At 47.2% G+C, this 21,744-nt stretch overlaps 1 protein-coding gene across 1 annotated transcript in view; it reads left to right on the forward strand.

Moving 5' to 3' along the window:
* Positions 1-20,937: 20,937 nt before the first annotated feature.
* The window catches only part of DENND6A (DENN domain containing 6A), a 67,667-nt gene continuing 66,860 nt past the window's right edge, over positions 20,938-21,744 (forward strand). The window contains exon 1 of the mRNA XM_038772545.1: positions 20,938-21,154. Within this exon, the coding sequence (XP_038628473.1) occupies positions 20,945-21,154 (210 nt within the window). The 5' untranslated portion in view covers positions 20,938-20,944. The remainder of the gene's footprint in view (positions 21,155-21,744) is intronic.

A 21,744-nucleotide genomic window follows, 5' to 3' on the forward strand; every position in this document is an offset into this window, starting at 1 on the left:
AGCCCAGGTCCTCCCCCTGTCCTGGAATGCCCTCCCTCTGCACATCCACCAAACTAGCTCTCTTCCTCCCTTCAAAGCCCTACTGAGAGCTCACCTCCTCCAGGAGGCCTTCCCAGACTGAGCCCCATCCTTCCTCTCCCCCTCCCCTTGCCCCCAGCCCTACCTCCTTCCCCTCCCCACAGCACCTGTATATATGTTTGTACAGTTTTATTACTCTATTTATTTTACCTGTACATATTTACTATTCTATTTATTTTGTTAATGATGTGCATCTAGCTTTACTTCTATTTGTTCTGATGACTTGACACATGTCCACATGTTTTGTTTTGTTGTCTGTCTCCCCCTTCTAGACTGTGAGCCCATTGTTGGGTAGGGACCGTCTCCATATGTTGCTAACTTGTACTTCCCAAGTGCTTAGTACAGTGCTCTGCACACAGTAAGCGCTCAATAAATACGATTGAATGAAATGAATGAATTCTTAGATCACAAGCTCCTTGAGGGCCAGGGACCGTGTCTAATTCCTACCTCTGTATACTTGTACTTCCCAAGCGCTTAGTACAGTGCTCTGCACACAGTAAGCGCTCAATAAATACGATTGATTGATTGATTGATATATTTCCCAGTGCTCAGTACAGTGCTCTGCACACTTAATAAATACTATTACTACCACTCTAGCTAAGGCGACTGCCCTCCAGTAGACTAGTAGACTAGCTCTTCCTGTTAAAGAAGGTGATGACTCAAGGGTTACACAAAGGAAAAGAGATTAAAAAGAGGGGAAAAGCAAAAGAAAGAGTGAACCAAAAGACATTTGAAAATAAACTATTCGCATCAAACAGGAACTCCTGACCACTGCCCTTAAAGCACTTAATCAGCTCTCTCCCTCCTACTTATCCACTCTCTTCTCCCATTACACCCCACTTTGAACTCTTCGTTCCTCTCAGGCTAACCTACTCATGGTGCTTCATTCAGTCAGCATGGGAAGCAGCATGGCATAGTGGACAGGGCACGGGCCTGGTAATCAGAAGGTCAGCGTGGCTCAGTGGAAAGAGCTCGGGCTTTGGAGTCAGAGGTCATGGGTTCGAATCCCAGCTCCGCCAATGGTCAGCTGGGTGACTTTGGGCAAGTCACTTCGCTTCTCTGGGCCTCAGTTCCCTCATCTGGAAAATGGGGATGAAGACTGTGAGCCCCCAGTGGGACAACTTGATCACCTTGTAACCTCCCCAACGCTTAGAATAGTGCTTGGCACATAGTAAGCGCTTAATAAATGCCATCATTATTATTATAATGGTTTCTAATTCCTGCTCCGCCACTTGTCTGCTGTGTGGCCTTAGGCAAGTCACTTCACTTGTCTGGGCCTCAGTTGCTTCATCTGTAAAATGGGGATTAAGAATGTGAGTCCCATGCGAGACTGGGACTGTGTCCAACCTTATTTGCTCATATCCACCCCAGCGCTTAGTACAGTGCCTGGCACATAGTAAGTGCTTGACAAATACCATAATTATTTTTATTATGCAGCACAGCCTTGTTCCATGGTGAACTATTACGGGCCAATGCTCGCGGTCCAGTAGGAGCTTTATTTAACTGAGCATCAATTCATTGCTAAAGTTACGTAACTGAGTTGTCCGTTCAGTAGCCGGTGACGGCACGGCTTTGGCAAAAACTCAGCTACATGGAACAGTAAGACAGTTAGACGATATCGTTCTGCAAGGAACTGAAAGTATTCTGCATCCGCTCCCTAACCGATAATCCTCATTATACTCTTCTGTGGCCAATACCGAGGATAGAGTCTATTGGTCGCTGCACAGATGGAGTAACTGAGATACAAAGAGTGGAATTGGCTTTTCCGAGGTCACTCAGTGGGCTAGTGGTGAAGCTGAGAATTGAACTCTTTTTTCAGTGCTAAGTCGTGAGACCACATTCTCTGCTTTCAACGGATGCCAGTGGCCAAACTCAATTTCAGTCCCCCAAACTCCTAATCATATTTTAGAACACCAAAAACACATCTTATAAGACTTCTCTGTCCTACTCCAAAAACAATCCCAAGACAAAGTACAATTTAAATGCCAAGGAAAAACCTATGCCTAGAAATATTGGTGTGAATAAGAGAAAGGTACCACAGTAGCTATAATCTAGTCAGCAGAAAGCCAGAAGAGAGTTTTAAACGTGGAGCTAGAGAAAAGCTTCACTGGCCCTTGAAGCAGTATAGCCTAGTAGAAAGAGCACGGGCCTGGGAATCAGAGGGCTTGGTTTCTAATCCTGGCTCTGCCACGTTTCTGCTGGGTGACCTTGGGTAGGTCGTTTCAATTCTCTGTGCCTCAGTTTCTTCATCTGTAAAATGGGGATTAAATCCTACTCCCTTCTACTTAGACTGGCAGCCCCATCTGGGACAGGGACTGTGTCCAGCCTGATTAGCTTTTATCTTCCCTAGTGCTCAACAGTGCTTGGCAAATAACGAGTACTACTATTATTATTATCTTTTCCACCACCAGATTCAGATGGCTTCTCTCCCGCCTGCAACTCCTTCCCCTTAATATCGAACCAACCATCACTCTCCCCAAAAGCCTTACTGAAATCACATCTCCTTCAGGAGTCCTTCCCTGATTGATTTAAAATCTCCCCACTTTATATCCCCAACTGCTATTTCAGTACCCACAAGTGCCCCGACACTTAGACACATATCTTTATATTCTTACCTCATTCTAGCTGTAATTTATTTTAGGCAGCGATCACAGTGGCTAGTTCTATTGTACTCTCCCAATCACTTAGTGCAGTCGAAGTTCAGTCTGCCGAGAGAATTGAGAAATGAAATAAAATGGGGAAAAAAAGCAAACACTCGAAGTCTGAAATGAACTGAAAAGCAGAGAGGAAGAAAGCTAAGGGGTGGAGGGAAATAACACCGCAAGAAATACAGGAAGAGAAGAAAAAAAGAAAGGAAGCATAGATCATGTAAGAAAGACAAAGTCATTTAGAGGATTCATTTATAGAATGGGTCTCTTTTCACTCATCAATGAATACATAAAGCCAAAATGAGTTTGGCACAGATTTAGATGGTGTAACCCAGTCCTATCCCCTAGGCACTTCCGGTAAGAGGGCTTGCACAGTTTATCTGGTCAACCATTGCAAATATCTGGTTAAAAACAGATCTTATGTAAAAGCTCTATTGGTTTGGGCCATTTGTAATAGAGTCAGGGATATGCAGAGATTTTTGCATTAACTGAAATAAGAAATAATGTTTTGGTTTTTTTGATTCTAGAAACTTGACAGCTTAGTTCCTAAATAGGGTAAAATTTCTAATAAAAATTAGGATACTTATTAAGCACTCACTCTGTGCCATCCCTGGATGAAGTGTTAGGTTTGATAGAGGATAATCTCATCAAATGTTGTCCCAGTGCTTAGAACAGTGCTTGGCACATAGTAAGCGCTTAACAAATACCATCATCATCATCTGTCTCTCACACTGGGGTTCACAATTCAAGAAGCAGAGAGGACAGGCATCATCCCCATTTTAGTGATGAAGACATTGAAGCAAACAGCACTTAAGTCACTTGTCAGGGGTCACATAGCAGGCTTCGATTAGAACTTGCGTATCCTGACATCCACTCCGATTTACCTCCATATTTACCTCTAGGCTGTAAACTCTTTATGGGCAGGGAATGTGTCTACCAATTCTATTATATTGCACTCTCCCAAGGGCTTAGTACAGTGCTCTGCACATGGTAAGTGCTCAGTAAATACGAATGATTTATACGGTCCAGTCCCAGGCATGTGAACCCTATACTGATTGCCATGTTCGCTTTAATGGTCTGAAAACGTTTATAAAAAATTGTAGGCCAGCCAACTGTGATTGGCTGGCTTCCCGCTGTGTGTGTGGGAGGCCGCAATTCTGGTGATGAGGCAGAGAATGCGTGGGATGACCGAGAGATATGGACTATGTCTAAATCCCACCTCTGCATTCATTCCCACTGCTTTGTACAGTGCTCTGCATACCATAAGCACTTAATAAATATTAGTATTACTAGAACTACTACAATCCTACCTGTTTCCCTAGAAAGGTCTCAGAGTCAGCTTCCTCTTCGAGGGAGCCTGCCGTCCTATGGAAGTGGAGACTAAAGCTCTCAACCCTCAAGGGACAGTGGACATTGTTTTTCTTTGTCAACCCTCGTCCTCCTCTCCCCCTCATCCCCCCTCCATCCCCCACATCTTACCTCCTTCCCTTCCCCACAGCACCTGTATATATGTATATATGTTTGTACATATTTATTACTCTATTTATTTATTTATTTTACTTGTACATATCTATTCTATTTATTTTATTTTGTTAGTATGTTTGGTTTTGTTCTCTGTCTCCCCCTTTTAGACTGTGAGCCCACTGTTGGGTAGGGACTGTCTCTATATGTTGCCAATTTGTACTTCCCAAGCGCTTAGTACAGTGCTCTGCACATAGTAAGCGCTCAATAAATACGATTGATGATGATGATGATTGTTAAGGGCACAGGCAGAGCACAGCACCCCAGTAAGGAGGCTGGCAGAGCAATCTCTCACCAGCACTGTGCTACTCCCCTCAAAGATGCTGGCACCACTTCCTTCTCAAAGATGGCCACTGCTTTGGTACTGAGGCCATAGCAGGCCCCAAGTTGAGGTCTCAAAGCTGATCTGCCCACGGTGCTCAGTTTGAGGAGTGGCCACTGGGGAGGCGGTGATGCAGCTGTGGAGAAACTCTCTTCCACAAGATACTCCTTAGGATATCATCATGTCACATCAAACCACGTGGGAGGGGGGAAGCTGGCCAATTTTTCGGTGCCTCGAGGCACAAGATGTCTGAATCTGGCCCTGGAAAAAAAACAAAGAAATGGAATAAAAGAGGAAAACGAAGATTAAAAGAGGAAATTACAAGTGCTACAAACAATGTTGAAAGGGTGAAATGAAGAGATGTAATATTAAATCTTTCACCAGCACTTCCTCCTCCTAACTACTCTGTTCATTCCATTTGCTCAAAATTAAAAGCTGACAACTATGTGCTCAAATAGTTTGTATCACCCTGATTTAACTTATTGACGTTTTAAAGAATTATCCAGAAATCTACGGGGGTGGGGGTGAGGGGGAGTGGAACTACAATGCTTGAGAAACTCACATGGACCGGAACTCCTTTTTCTTTTTCTATTGGGCTTTGCTGTTTCTATAAACATCATCAAGGAAGCTCAAAAGGTCATGTTGTTTTGTAATTTCTATTGGATGGGTTATCCACTTGTGGTCAGTAATTCAATTCCTATTGTCCTGTAGAGATCTGTGGCAGGATATTCCAGCTCTCTGTTTAAAATGAATGGGCTACTACTCTGTGCATTCCTGAAGGCTTTCAAAGAAAAAAAATATTGCATCAACCACAAGAAGGGCACAAATTTTTAAGGGTTCATGACCTATATGACCTGAAACATGACAGGTGAGCTTCAGTGAGAGCAAGTGTAAAGTAAAGCAACTGAGGGGTAACAGTCCAAAGTACAACTGAATAAAGATTGGCAACAGGGCCAGCTTCAGACATTTGGCCTCCCTGACAGGGCCAAAAATGAGCAACACTCCAATTCTTTATGACACCATCACATTACACTAAGAGTACAGGGCAATATGGTGACATCATACATATTGCAGCAGCATATGCAACGTTTTATGGGAGAGTGTTTCTTCGCAGCTGTTGGCACCGTGCCTTGACCGAATGTCTTGGGCAGCCTGGCTCTGATACTCTTAACTTTAGCCCTACTCACAGATCATTATCATCCCCTCTTCATTTTTGAGGACAGCAGTGGTGTGGCCACCTTTGAGAGAAGTCACAATGTGGCCAGCTTTAAGGAGAGCCAGGCAGCCATCGTCTTGGAAAGATTCATTCATTCATTCATTCAGTCGTATTTATTGAGTGCTGTGTGCAGAGCACTGTACTAAGTGCTTGGGAGAGTACAATGCAACAGAATTAGTGGATCGTTCCATGCCCATAACGAGCTTACAGTCTAGAGAATCACTGACTCATTAATAGATCAGGAGCCCCACATGGGACGGGGGCTGTGTCTGACCTGGTTATCTTGTACCTCTCTACCCCAGTGCTTAGTGCAGTGCCTGTCACCTAGCAAATGCTTAAGAAATCTCACAATTCTTATTATTTTTATTAGTGAGGAGGCTACCCTTAGAAGCAGCGTGGCTCAGTGGAAAGAGCATGGGCTTGGAAGTCAGAGGTCGTGGGTTCTAATCCCAGCTCCGCCACTTGTCAGCTGTGTGACTTTGGGCAAGTCACTTACATTCTCTGTGCCTCAGTTACCTAATCTGGAAAATGGGGATGAAGACTGTGAGCCCCACATGGGACAACCTGATTACCCTGTATCTACCTCAGTGCTTAGAACAGTGCTTGGCACAGAGTAAGCGCTTAATACCATCAGTATTATCATTATTATTACCCTAGCAGCCTCCTGCTGGTATTCAGTGCTGTGGAACAACACTGGTACTACACTGTAGTGACCTTGGCTGAAAATGGGTTTCGTACAACTTTCTTGTACCCACTGCCCTGGTGGGAACTCAGCTCGCAGGGTTGAGGGAGTGCGGGTAGTGTGACACAAACCACTAGTTCTCTAATCACTTCCTCTGTACAGTTCTCAATTCCAAAATCTTCACGACTGAGCCAAGGCCCATCACTCATTTGTAACAGGAGACTACATCCAATGTTCTGTTGGATTTTTAGTTCTTAGTGTTGGTTTTTATTGAATTTTTCCAGTTACTTCTGTCCCACTGTTCTGCCCTCTTCCCCACTCTTTAACTGTGAGCCCTTTGTAGTTCAAGAACCATGTCTGATTCAGTATTCTTGGACCTTTCCCCAGCATTTAGTACAGTGCTTCACAAAGGCAATACATACTAGCAACAACAATTATTATTATTTTTAATAGTAGTAGTATTGGTAATACTACTACTACTTGTCTTATGCTGTCGAGTCGTTTCCGACCCATGGCGACACCACGGACAAATCTCTCCCAGAACGCCCTGCTCTCCATCTGCAATTGTTCTGGTAGTGTATCCATAGAGTGTTCTTGGTAAAAATATAGAAATGGTTTACCATTGCCGCCTCCCGCGCAGTAAACTCCAGTCTCCGCCCTCGACTCTCTCCCATGCCACTGCTGCCCAGCATGGGTGAGGTTTGCCTTGTACCACATTGCCTTCCACTCGCTAGCCACTGGCCAAGCTAGGAATAATAATAATGACGGCATTTGTTAGGTGCTTACTATGTACGAAGCACTGTTCTAAGCGCTGGGGGGGATACAAGGTGATGTAATGGGTATGCCTCTGCTTGACTCCCCCTCCCATAGCCGAGACTGGTAGAGTACTGGAAACTCACCAGGTGCAACCCTGAGATGGAGATTACTACTACTAATAATAAAGATGGCATTTATTAAGCACTTACTATGTGCAAACCACTGTTCTAAGCGCTGAGGAGGTTACAAGGTGATCAGGTTGTCCCACGTGGGGCTCACAGTCTTAATCCCCATTTTACAGATGAGGTAACTGAGGCACAGAGAAGTGAAGTGACTTGCCCAAAGTCACACAGCTGACAATTGGAGGAGCCGGGATTTGAACCCAAGACCTCTGACTCCAAAGCCCGTGCTCTTTCCACTGAGCCACGCTGCTTCTCTACGACTACTAAGGCCTTTCAGTCTGGAAAGATTAAGAAGAGGCTTGATTGAAGCCTTCAAAATCATAAAGGGAATGAACGGAGCAAATGTAGAATGATTGCTCACCAGAGCCTTCACAACACCAGAATAAAGGAACACTTATTGAAGTTTGAAAGTGGTGGTTTTTAAACAAACAAAAGGAACTGCTTCTTCACACTGTGAGTGATATAAGCATATCGAATTTGTTGCAGGAAGTTGTACAGTCAGGTCCAAGAAGGGTTCCACGTATTTCTAACCCTGGCTCTGCCACTAGTCTGCTGGGTGACTTGGGGCAAGTCACTTAACTTCTCTGTACTTCAGTTACCTCATCTGTAATATGGGGAATAAAAGTGCAAATCCTATGTGGGATAGGGACTGTGTCCAACCCAATTACCTTGTACCTACCCAGCACTTTGTACTCTGGCACAGAGTAAGCACTTAACAAGTACCACAATTATTATTATTATCTGGAACAATTCATAAAGGTTATTATTAGAGAAAAAATTAGGGTGTAGGGGGAAAGTTAGGGAACTTAAATGGTTCATTCCTAAACATTAGGAAGGATTCATTCATTCATTCAATCGTATTTACTGAGCGTGTTCTGTGTGCAGAGTGCTTGGAAAAGTAAATACAACAATAAACAGACCTGCTGACAATGAGCTTACAGTCTGGGGTGGGGGGTGGGGGCAGACATCAATACAAATAAATAAATTACAGATATGTCCATAAGTGCTGTGAGGCTGGGGGAGGGAGGGAGAACAAAGGGAGCAAGTCAGGACGATGCAGAAGGGAGTGGGAGATGAGGAAAAGTGGGGCTTAGTCTGGGAAGGCCTCTTGGAGGAGATGTGCCTTTAATAAGGCTTTGAAGGGGGGGAGAGTAATTGTCTGTCAGATCCGAGGAGGGAGGGCATTCCAGGCCAGCAACAGGACATGGGCCAGGGGTCGGCTGCGAGACAGGAGAGACCGAGGCACAGTGAGAAGGTTAGCAATAAAAGATCGAAGTGTGAAGGCTGGGTTATAGTAGGAGAGTAGCTAAGTGAGGTAGGAGGGGGCAAGGTGGTGGAGTGCTTTAAAGCCAGTGGTGAGGAGTTTTTGTTTGTTGTGAAGTTGGATGGGCAACCCCTGGAGTTTTTTAGGAGCAGGATGACATGTCCTGAATGTTTTTGCAGAAAAATGATCCGGGAAGCAGAGTGAAGTATGGACTGGTGGGGAAGAGACAGGAGGCTGGAAGGTTGATGCAGTAATCCAAAAAGGATAGGATAAGTGATTATATTAATGTGGTAGCAGTTTGGGTGGAGAGGAAAGGGAGGATTTTAGCGACGTTGTGAAGGTGGGACCAACAGAATTTAGTGATGGGTTGAATATGTGGGTTGAATGAGTGAGAGGAGTCAAGGATAATGCCAAGAATATGGGCTTGTGAGACAGGAAGGATGGTGATGCCATCTACAGTGATGGGAAAGTCAGGGGGAGGACAGGGTTTGGGTGGGAAGATAAGGAGTTCAGTTTTGGACATGTTAAGCTTGAGGTGACAGGAGGACATCCAAGCAGAGATGTCTTGAAGGCCAGAGGAAATGCGAGACTGAGAAATCTCTCGCTCCGTCCCTCCTCCCCTCCTTAACTTCCATCTTCAACTACTTACTCTCCACTGGTTCCTTCCCCTCTGCCTTCAAACATGCCCACATCTCCCCCATCCTAAAAAAAACCCTCTCTTGACCCCACCTCACCTTCTAGTTATCGCCCTATCTCCCTCCTACCATTCCTTTCCAAACTCCTTGAACGAGTCATCTACATGTGCTGCCTCGAATTCCTCAACGCCAACTCTCTCCTCGACCCCCTCCAATCTGGCTTCCGTCCCCTACATTCCACGGAAACTGCCCTCTCGAAGGTCACCAATGACCTCCTGCTTGCCAAATTCAACGGCTCCTACTCTATCCTAATCCTCCTCGACCCGACCTCTCAGCTGCCTTCGACACTGTGGACCACCCACCTCTCCTCAACACGCTATCCAACCTTGGCTTCACAGACTCTGTCCTCTCCTGGTTCTCCTCTTATCTCTCCGGCCATTCATTCTCAATCTCTTTTGTGGGCTCCTCCTCCCCCTCCCATCCCCTTACTGTAGGGGTTCCTCAAGGGTCAGTTCTTGGTCCCCTTCTGTTCTCGATCTACACTCACGCCCTTGGTGAACTCATTCGCTCCCATGGCTTCAACTATCATCTCTACGCTGATGACACCCAAATCTACATCTCTGTCTCTGCTCTCTCTCCCTCCCTCCAGGTTCGCATCTCCTCCTGCCTCCAGGACATCTCCATCTGGATGTCTGCCCGCCACCTAAAACTCAACATGTCCAAGACTGAACTCCTTATCTTCCCTCTCAAACACTGCCCTCTCCCTGACTTTCCCATCACTGTTGATGGCACTACCATCCTTCCCGTCTCACAAGCCCGCAACCTTGGTGTCATCCTCGACTCTGCTCTCTCGTTCACCCCTCACATCCAATCCGTCACCAAAACCTGCCGGTCTCACCTCCGCAACATCGCCAAGATCCGCCCTTTCCTATCCATCCAAACCGCTACCCTGCCAGTTCAATCTCTCATCCTATCCTAACTGGATTATTGCATCAGCCTCCTCTCTGATCTCCCATCCTCCTGTCTCTCCCCACTTCAATCTATACTTCACGCTGCTGCCTGGATCATCTTTGTGCAGAAACGCTCTGGGTATGTTACTCCCCTCCTCAAAAATCTCCAGTGGCTACCAATCTGCGCATCAGGCAGAAAAAACCTCACCCTCAGCTTCAAGGCTCTCCATCACCTCGCCCCCTCCTACCTCACCTCCCTTCTCTCCTTCTACAGCCCAGCCCGCACCCTCCGCTCCTCTGCCGCTAACCTCCTCACTGTCCCTCATTCTCGCCTGTCCCACTGTCGACCCCAGCCCACGTCCTTCCCCTGGCCTGGAATACCCTCCCTCCGCACATCCGCCAAGCTAGCTCTCTTCCTCCCTTCAAGGCCCTACTGAGAGCTCACCTCCTCCTGGAAGCCTTCCAAGACTGAGCCCCCTCCTTCCTCACCCCTTCCTCCCCCCCATCCCCCCCACATTATCTCCTCCCCCTCCCCACAGCACCTGTATATATGTTTGTACATATTTATTACTCTATTTTACTTGCACATATTTACTATTCTATTTATTTTATTTTGTTAATATGTTTTGTTTTGCTGTCTGTCTCCCCCTTCTAGACTGTGAGCCCACTGTTGGGTACAGACCGTCTCTATATGTTGCCAACTTGTACTTCCCAAGCACTTAGTACAGTGCTCTGCACACAGTAAGTGCTCAATAAATACTATTGAATGAATGAATGAATGACTGCAGAGGGGGAGAGAGATCAGGGCTGGACATGTAGATTTGGGTATTGTCCACAAAGTGGTGGTAGTTGAAGCCATGGGAACAAATGAGTCCTCCAAGGGAGTGGGTGTAGATGGAGAATAGAAGGGGACCCAGAACTGAACCTTGAGCAACCCCCACAGTTAGGGAGTGGGAGGCTGAGGAGGAGCCTGCAAAGGAGACTGAGAATGAATGGCCAGAGAGATAAGAGGAGAACCAGGAGAGAACTGAGGCAGTGAAGACAAGGTAGGATAACATTTCCAGGAGAAGGGGGTGGTCCACAGTGTCGAAGGCAGCTGAGCGGTCGAGGAGAATTAAGATGGAGTAGAGGCCATTGGATTTGGCAAGAAAGAGATCATTGGTGACCGTTGAGAGGGTGGTTTCTGTGTAGTGAAGGGGACGGAAGCCAGTTTGGATGGGGTCACCGAGAGAAAATAATTATGGTATATGTTAAGCACTTACTATGTGCCAAGCACTGTTCTAAGCACTGGGGTAGATACAGGATAATCAGGTTGTCTCACGTGGGGCTCACACTTCTAATCCCCATTTTACAGGTGAGGTAACTGAGGCACAGAGAAGTTAAGTGACTTGCCCAAGGTCACAGAGCAGACAAGTGGTGGAGTCGGGATTGGAACCCACGTTCTCATTCATTCATTCATTCAATCGTATTTATTGAGTGCTTACTGTGTGCAGAGCACTGTACTAAGCACTTGGGAAGTACAAGTTCCAAGCCTGGGTTCTTTCCACTAAGCCACACAACTCACTCAAGGAGTTTGGAGTTAGAGGGGAAATGGGGCGATAACTGGAGGGAGCTGTGGGATCAAGGGAGGGGTTTTTTTTAGGATATGGGAAACATGGACATGTTCGAAAGAAGCCACTGGAGAACGAACAGCAGCCAACCATCAATCAGTCAATCATTGGTATTTATTGAATGTTTACTGTGTGCAGAGCACTGTATTTGTAGCATGGGAAAATACAATAGAGTTGGAAGACATAACCTCTGCCCAAAAAGAGCTTTCAGTTTACAGGAGGAGCTTACAGTCTAGTGAACACAAAACACTGGGCTAGTCCTTTGGCCTGACTGAATATTGTTTTTTTTTTTTTCATGGTCTTATTTTTAAATGGAATCTGGGGCTCCTGAACATAACAGTTCTTGCGTACATATCATCATTTTTCTTGCTTTAAGTCATTCATTCATTCAATCGCATTTATCGAGCGCTTACTGTGTGCAGAGCACTGTACTGAGCGCTAGGAAAGTACAATTTGGCAACAGATAGAAACAATCCCTACCCAACAACGGGCTCACTGTCTAGAAGAGGGAGACAGACAACAAAACAAAACAAGTAGACAGGTATCAATTGCATCAAAATAGATAAATAGAATTATAGATACATACACATCATTAATAAAATAGAATAATAAATATGTACAAATATACACGAGTGCTGTGGGCCAGGGAAGGGGGTAGAGCAGAGTGAGGGAGTAGGGGCAATGGGGAGGGGAGGAGGAGCAGAGGAAAAGAGGGGCTCAGTCTGGGAAAGTCAAAAGTCAAAAATAAGCTTTGGATATTGTTAAGTTTTAGATAGATACTGGAGTCTGCTACCCTAAATTAAACAGGTTTGTCTTAATGATAGAAGCTATTCTTACAGTTAGCTGGGATGTCAAGTATTTGTTTAACTATTTGTGCCATTTACAAATGCCCTAATTACCAAAGAAACACTTTCCATTTGGCTGTTGAATGCTAATCATAAATAAGCTAAAATGAATTCTAATTTTTTTGAAATTTTTGAAATCTATTTCTAGATTTTTTAAAGAATAAAACACAATATTCACCCCAAAATTACATTTTTACAAACCCTGAAAATCCATAGCCTTTCCATGAGTAATGCTGAAGAACTACAGGATTTAGAGTGGTACAGACTGACCAAATGAGTTGGGAATGTTTTTAATCCTTTGCTCAGTTCTCTTCAGTAATTTTAGAAGCGTATTAGAGTCATGAATGCACACACCCAGTTATGCTCTTGGCTAAAGACAGATCCCTGAGGAGCAAACCTTAGCACTCACCTTCTCAGTTTACATATGATGATGATGGTGATGAATATTAATCACAGAAAGTATGTTAAAATGACAATAAGATAGAGCAATGAACTAACAAAGTAGAAGAACTACAGGACCTTTCTCTTCTTCATGCTCTTTGGGGATTTTGTAACCAAAAGTCTTATAGAATGGAATAGTACTTTCCCAAAAATACTGAAATACTTGGAGATTGGAATTCAGCCTCAGTTCAGATGTTGCTGACCTTCATATTTTCCCTTTTATGAGCCTCAGTTCAGATGTTGCTGACCTTCACAAATATTTTCCCATTTATGAGTAACACTGCTCATTCTCCAGGGTTCTTCTACAGGAAAACTGTCTTATTTTGTTCCAGGTAGAAGAAACGTTTGCTCCAGTTAACAGAGTATTCTTTGGGACACAACCTTCTAGCTTCAAATTACATGAACCTGGCCCCAAGCTTTGGAGGTTGGTTTAGTTCAGTGGATCAATGGTACTTATTTTTTGAGCGCTTATTATGTACTAAGTGCTTGTACTAACACTACAGAGTTAGTAGACATGTTCCCTGCCCTCAGAGGAGCTTACAATCTGGTGGGCGAGACAGACATTAAAATGGATTACAGATAGGGGAAGCAGCAGAGAATAAGCACAAGGAGAAGATAAGGAGAAGGAGCCCATAACCTTGGCATTATCCTCGATTTATATCTCTCATTCAACCCACATATTCAATCTGTCACCAAATCCTGTTGATTCAACCTTCGTAACATCACTAAAGTCCTCCTTTCCTCTCCATCCAGATTGCTACCACATTAATTCAAGCACTTATCCTATCCTGCCTTGATTTCTGTATCAGCCTCCTTGCTGACCTCCCTACCTCCTGTCTCACCCCACTCTAGTCCCTACTTCAATCAATCAATCAATCAATCAATCATATTTATTGAGCGCTTACTGTGTGCATAGCACTGTACTAAGCGCTTGGGAAGTACAAGTTGGCAACATATAGAGACAGACCCTACCCAACAGTGGGCTCACAGTCTAGAAGGGGGAGACAAAGAACAAAACAAAACACATTAACAAAATAAAATAAATAGAATAGATATGTACAAGTAAAATAAATAAATAGAGTAATAAATATGTACAAACATATATACATATATACAGGTGCTGTGGGGAAGGGAAGGAGGTAAGACGGGGGGATGGAGAGGGGGACGAGGGGGGAGAGGAGGGAGGGAGCTCAGTCTGGGAAGGCCTCCTGGAGGAGGTGAGCTCTCAGTAGGGCCTTGAAGGGAGGAAGAGAGCTAGCTTGGCGGATGTGCGGAGGGAGGGCATTCCAGGCCAGGGGGATGACGTGGGCCGGGGGTCGACGGCGGGACAGGCGAGAACGAGGCATGGTGAGGAGATTAGCGGCAGAGGAGCAGAGGGTGCGGGCTGGGCTGTAGAAGGAGAGAAGGGAGGTGAGGTAGGAGGGGGCGAGGTGATGGAGAGCCTTGAAGCCGAGGGTGAGGAGTTTCTACCATCGGCTTTAAAGCACTCAATCACCTTGCTCCCTCCTGCCTTACCTCGCTAATTTCCTAATGCAAACCAGCCCGCACACTTCACTCCTCTAATGTCAACCTACTCACTGTACCTCAATCTCACCCATTTCGCTGCTGACCCCTCACCCACATTCTGCTTCTAGCCTGGAATCCCCTCCCTCTCCCTATCTGGCAGACAGTCACTCTCCCCACCTTTGAAGTCATATTAAAAGCACATCTCCTCCAAGAGGCCTTCTCTGACCTAGCCCCCATTTCCCCTTCTCTCAGTTCTTTCTGCATCCCCATGCACTTGGATGTAGCACACATTTTTTTCACCCCTTCCTCAGCCCCATATCACTTATGTACATATTTATTTATTTATATTAATGTCTCTCTCCCCTTCTAGACTGTCAACTTATTGTGGGCCAGTAATACGTCTACCAACTCTGTAATATTGCACTCTCCTAAGTGCTTAGTACAGTGCAATGCACACAGTAAGCGCTCAATAAATACCACTGATTGATTGAATGATTGGTAAGGGCTTAGGGGGTACAGAGCTAAGTGCATTGACAATGAAGAAGAAGGGAAGGAGAATAGGGTGGGGAGATGAGAGGTTAGTCAGGGAAGGCTTCTTGGAAGAGATAATTTTCATAAGGCATTGAAGATGAGGAGAGTGGTGGTATGTCAGATATGAATGAGGAGGAATTTCCAGGTAGGAGAGAGGACGTGAGCAAAGGATTGACTGCAAGAGAAACGAGGTTGAGGTACAGTAAGAGGGTTGATGGTAACAGAATGAAATGTGCTGGCTGGGTTGTAGTGGGAGAACGATGAGGTTGAGGTATGTTGGGGAGAGCCGACTGAGTGCCTTAAAGCTGATGGCGAGGAGTTTTTCTTTGCTGTGGAAATGGATGGGCAACCACTGGGGTTTTTTGAGGAATGGGGAGATGTGCAGAATGACTTTTTAGAAAAATCATCTGTGCAGCAGAGTGAAATATGGATGGAGTGGGGAGAGGGTGGGGACAGGGAGGTCAGTGAGGAGGTGGATATAGAAGTTCAGAACAGATGACAAGTGCTTGAATCATCATGATATAAGTGTCTGGATAAGCTTGATAGCATTTTGGGTGGAGAGGAAGGGGCAGCTTCTAGAGATGCTGTGAAGACAGAACTGACAGTATTTGGTGACAAACAGAATAGGCAAATTTTTGTTGACATTTGAAACACCAGAATACCAACCCTGGCTTGTGCACCTTCCTTTTCCCCCTCCTGGTGATCATGAGAGTGGAGGGAAGAAGGAATTGTGGGATTAAAATCCCCTAGCATTCTGAGATGACCTTACTACAAATCCCAAAATATTATCTTCCTTCCCCCATTTCTCTCTCCTTCCCTCCTCTTCTTCCCTCTTCCATTCCCTCCCCCTTTTCCTCCCTTTAGGACCAAGGCAATCAATCGATCAATAGTATTTACTGAGCACTTACACTGCAGAGAGTACTGTATTAACCGCTTGGGAGAGTACAATAGAGTTAGTAAACATGATCCCTGCCCTGAAGGAGCTTAAAGTCTAGCTGGGGTGACAGACACTAAAACAAATTCCAGGAACCAAGACCCGATGCACAGATCAGCATGGTAGCAGTTTGGATGGAGAGGAAAGTGGGGATATTAGCGACGTTGTGAAGGTAGAACTGACAGGATTTGATAACAATGAATATGTGGATGCAGTGAGAGAGACAAGTCGAGGACGATGCCAAGGTTATGGGCTTGTGTGAAAGGGGGGATGATGGTGCTGTCTACAGTGATGGGCAAGTTGTGGGGAGGATAGGGTTTGGGTGGGAAAATGAGGAGTTCTGTTTTGGATATGTTAAGTTGGAGATGTCGGTCAGATATCCAAGTAGAGGTGTCCTGAAGGCAGGAGGAAATATGAAACTGCAGAGGAGGAGAGAGATCAGGGCTGGAGGTGTAGCTTTGGGAATCACCTGCTTAGAGAGATGCTAGTTGAACCCATGGGACCAAATGAATTCTCCAAGGCAGGTGAGTGTATGTGGAGACTAGCCAGGGAACAAGAACTGAGCCGTTTTTTAAATGCTATTTGTTAAGCACTCATTATGCATTAGACGCTGTTCTAAGCACTGGGGCAGGTACAAGTTTAAGCAAGTTGGACACAGTCCCTGTCCTGCACGGAGCTCTGGGACTCCCACAGTTAGGGCGTGGGAGGCAGAGGAGGAGCCCATGAAGAAGACCGAGAAGAAGCAGCCAGAGAGATAGGAGGAGAACCAGGAGAGGACAGTGTCAGTGAAGTCGAGGATGGATAATGTTTCCAGGAGAAATGGGTGGTTGAGGGGTCGAGGAGGTTATCCTCCCTCACCTAGATTGTGAACCTCATATGGGACAGATCTTGTGTCTGAACCCTTTATCTGGGTTTCACCTCAGTGCTTAGCAAACTGCTTGGCAAATATCAAGGGCTTAATAAATACCACAGTGAGCTACTTCCCACTTGGGTGCCACAGACCCCCCCACCTCCAATAAACTCTACTCTCAAAGAAGTTGGCAAACCTGGAGATTTGCATGTCTGTGGGTGTGGTGTCTGGGTGAGGTACAGAGGACACTCCAGGGTAGAAACGAGGTGAGAGTCCAGCCCGTGCTCCCATTGCTCCAGTTCTTTTGGCCGGCAGGAATTGACACCCAGCCACATCTCTTCTCCAGTGGGATTCCCATTGTCCTCACTGGGCTGGTTGATGAGCCCATACAGCTCATTTGTCCCACGTGGGGCTCAGTCTTAATCCCCATTTTACAGATGAAGTTACTGAGGCCCAGAGAAGTGAAGTGACTTGCCCAAAGTCACACAGCTGACAAGTGGCGGAGCCGGAATTAGAACCCATGACCTCTGACTCCCAAGCCCAGGCTCTTTCTACTGAGCCACGAAATGAAGGGGTTGAACAATGGTCCAACATGGTGCCGCTTGATGCAATCTGACGCCGGCCTGGGCAGTCCCGGGTCATGGAGCGTGGACAGTTGCCATGCAAGTCCAAAGTGGCTGTCCTTACTCACGGGGAGCGGACCTCTGCAGCTTGCAGGGGTTAGCTCTGGGGAAGGGGTCTCATAGCAGGGCACATGCTCCTTGGACTGCTTCCTGCCCCTGCAATCCATCTCCATTCCCAGATATATTCTGCCCCCCTACCCACCCACCCCCAATCTCTGCCATGGTCAGCTCTGGAGGAAAGTACTGCCTCCCTTTTTTTAAAAATGGTATTTGTTAAGTGCTTACTATGTGCCAGGCACTGTACTAAGTGCTGGGGTGGATACAAGCAAATGGGGTGGACACAGTCCCTCGCCCAGGTGGGGCTCACAGTCTTAATCCCCATTGTACAGAAGAGGTAACTGAGGCCCAGAGAAATGAAGTGACTTGCCCAAGGTCATACAGCAGACAAATGGCAGAGGGGGGACTAGAACCCAGGTCCTCTGGCTCCAAGGGCTGTGTTCTTTCCACTAGGCCAGCCATGCTGCTTCCCTCTTCCCCAGCTCCATCCCCTGCTCGCCAGAACAGGTGACCTAATAAAAACTATGAAACAAACAAACAAAATGCCTGTTTGATATATCATCTTGAAGGATTTCACCTGAATAACGTGCCATAGAGAAAAATGTGCCAGCCTGCCATGGAACCGCCTCAGCCCCTGCAAACATGTACTCAACAGTCCAGTTAATTAATTTGTAACTTTCATCCCTGGTAGTAAAAAATCAAATCATAGACTGTTGTTCTACCATAGTATGGTAACATAGTATCATATCAGCATGACCCTAGAGAATCAGCGTGGCCTAGTGGGCCTGGGTGTCAAAAGGACCTGGATTCTAATCCCAGTTCTGCCACTTGTCTGCTGTGTGACCTTGGGCAAGTCGCTTCACTTTTCTGTGCCTTAGCTCCCTCATCTGTAAAGTGGGAATTAAGACCATGAGCCCCACGTAGGTCAGGGCTTATGTCCACCTCTATTTGCTTGTATCCACTCCAGTGCTTACTATGGTACCTGGCACATAGTAAGCACTTAACAAATGCCTACAATTATAATTATTATTATTTAGGCTCACCTAGCAACACAAACCTGAAAGACCCCAGGGTTTAGAATTCAAGGAAGGAAGAATCAATCGATCAATCAATGGCATTTATTGAATGCTTACTGCATTCAGAGCACTGTACTAAGAGCCTGGAGGAGTGCAGTATAACAGAGGTGGTAGACCTGGTCCCTACCGACAAGTCTAGAGAGGCAGCGTGGCTCAGTGGAAAGAGCCCGGGCTTTGGAGTCAGAGGTCAGGGGTTCAAATCCTGGCTCTGCCAATTGTCAGCTGTGTGACTTTGGGCAAGTCACTTCACTTCTCTGTTCCTCAGTTCCCTCATCTGTAAAATGGGGAATAAGACTGTGAGCACCCCCGTGGGACAACCTGATCACCTTGTAACCTCCCCAGCGCTTAGAACAGTGCTTTGCTCATAGTAAACGCTTAATAAATGCCATCATTATTATTATTATTATTAAGTCTAGAGGACTGTTGGGGGCGGGAGAGTGACAGTAGATTGTAAACTCCTTGCGGGCAGGGATGGGAACCTGTAGTAGACCTTCCCAAGCCCTTAGGGCCAGGCCTCTGCACACGGTAAGCGCTCCAGCAGCCTGCCCCAACGGCTGGAACGCGGGCCTGGGAGTCAGAAGGATCTGGGTTCCACCCCGCATTCTGCCACGTCTGCCGGGCGACTATGAGCAAGTCATTTCACTTCTCAGGGCCCCGCTTCCCTCATCTGCAAAACGGGGAAGATCTTGGAGCCCACGTGGAACGGGTTTCTAACCCGATTAGGTTGTAGGGACCCCCAGCGTTTAGTAGAGAGTAAGAGGTTGGCACATACCATGAAAAATGCGCCACCTAAAACTCAACATGTCCAAGACTGAACTCCTTGTCTTCCCTCCCAAACCCTGCCCTCTCCCTGACTTTCCCATCTCTGTTGATGGCACTACCATCCTTCCCGTCTCACAAGCCCACAACCTTGGTGTCATCCTCGACTCCGCTCTCTCATTCACCCCTCACATCCAAGCCGTCACCAAAACCTGCCGGTCTCAGCTCCACAACATTGCCAAGATCCGCCCTTTCCTCTCCATCCATACCGCTACCCTGCTCGTTCAAGCTCTCATCCTATCCCGTCTGGACTACTGCATCAGCCTTCTCTCTGATCTCCCATCCTCGTGTCTCTCCCCACTTCAATCCGTACTTCATGCTGCTGCCCGGATTGTCTTTGTCCAGAAACGCTCTGGGCATGTTACTCCCCTCCTCAAAAATCTCCAGTGGCTACCAATCAATCTGCGCATCAGGCAGAAACTCCTCACCCTGGGCTTCAAGGCTCTCCAGCACCTCGCCCCCTCCTACCTCACCTCCCTTCTCTGCTTCTACAGCCCAGCCCGCACCCTCCGCTCCTCTGCCGCTCATCTCCTCACCGTACCTCGCTCTCGCCTGTCCCGCCATCGACCCCCGGCCCACGTCATCCCCCGGGCCTGGAATGCCCTCCCTCTGCCCATCCGCCAAGCTAGCTCTCTTCCTCCCTTCAAGGCCCTACTGAGAGCTCACCTCCTCCAGGAGGCCTTCCCAGACTGAGCCCCTTCCTTCCTCTCCCCCTCCCCCTCCTCTCCAACCCCACTGCCTTACCTCCTTCCCTTCCCCACAGCACCTGTATATATGTATATATGTTTGTACATATTTATTACTCTATTTATTATTTATTTATTTTAATTGTACATATCTATTCTATTTATTTTATTTTGTTAGTATGTGTGGTTTTGTTCTCTGTCTCCCCCTTTTAGACTGTGAGCCCACTGTTGGGTAGGGACCGTCTCTATATGTTGCCAACTTGTACTTCCCAAGCGCTTAGTACAGTGCTCTGCACACAGGAAGCGCTCAATAAATATGATTGATTGATTGGAGCCCACGTGGAACGAGTTTCTAACCCGATTAGGTTGTAGGGACCCCCAGCGCTTAGTAGAGAGTAAGAGGTTGGCACATACCATGAAAAATGAGGGACCGTCTCTATATGTTGCCAACTTGTACTTCCCAAGCGCTTAGTACAGTGCTCTGCACACAGTAAGCGCTCAATAAATACGATTGATGATGATGATGCAGCCCGCGGCTCGACGGAGGAGTCCCCGTAGAGAGAGCGAAGGGGGTGGCCAAAGCGAAGCTTGGATCACGTGGTCCCCTTGGCTCCCCCCCCCCCCGACCGAAGCGGGGCCCTGTCGCTACTGCGGCTGCGCGGTTGCTAGCGGGAGCTTGGTGTCGTCGCCGCCGCCGAGGAGTGGCAGCTCAATGGCTCTGCGGGGGCCGGAGATTGCGGAGCCCGCTTCCCCCGGGCCGTTGGCCGAAGCGGCGGCCGGGGCCGAGGAGCCAATCGAGGAAGAAGCGGAGGCGGCCGACGGCGGCCAGGGGCAGGCTCTGTTGCGTTGGGACCGCTTCTCGGCCTGGCTGCACTGTGTGTGCGTGGTGGGCTTCGATCTGGAGCTGGGCCAGGCTGTGGAGGTGAGAGAGCCCCCCCCGCCCCCTCCGGTTGCCCGGGCGATCTGCCTACACGCGGGGCTCCCCCGTTCGGGGTCGGAGCCCGCGACGGAACAAAGACCGCGTTTCCCCCAGCGGAGTTGATTTTCGTTTCCCGATGGAGCCCGAACAGTTCCTCGCCCCGCATCGGAGTTCGGGATTCCCGCCGCCTCGGGGCCGGCGATCGATCGGTCACGGGGATTTACTGGGCGCTTAACTGTGTGCAGAGCGCTGGGCCCAGTTGGCAGACGCCTTCCCTGTCGAGCTTCCAGTTTAGAGGCGGGGGACAGACATGAACAGAAATTAAGACAGCGCGGGATATGTATGAAAGTGCAAAAGGAGGAGCAATCCGGGCTCTCGGTGCTTGCCCCTTAATATGGTGGGGGGGGAGGTGACGAGTGCATCCTGTCACCCGCCGGCTGAAATGTTGTGGTTGTTTAGTTTCCCTGCTGGAGGGGGTGGGGACCCGGCTATGCTCTCCTCCCTCTGGGGAAAAAAAACGAGGACAAAATAAAAAAAAAAAAGTGCACCCATTGGCACCAAGTGGACACGAACTCTAAGCTCATTAGGGGCAG

This window comes from Tachyglossus aculeatus, chromosome X1 (genome assembly GCF_015852505.1).
Source record: "Tachyglossus aculeatus isolate mTacAcu1 chromosome X1, mTacAcu1.pri, whole genome shotgun sequence".
Taxonomy (NCBI): Eukaryota; Metazoa; Chordata; class Mammalia; order Monotremata; family Tachyglossidae; genus Tachyglossus; species Tachyglossus aculeatus.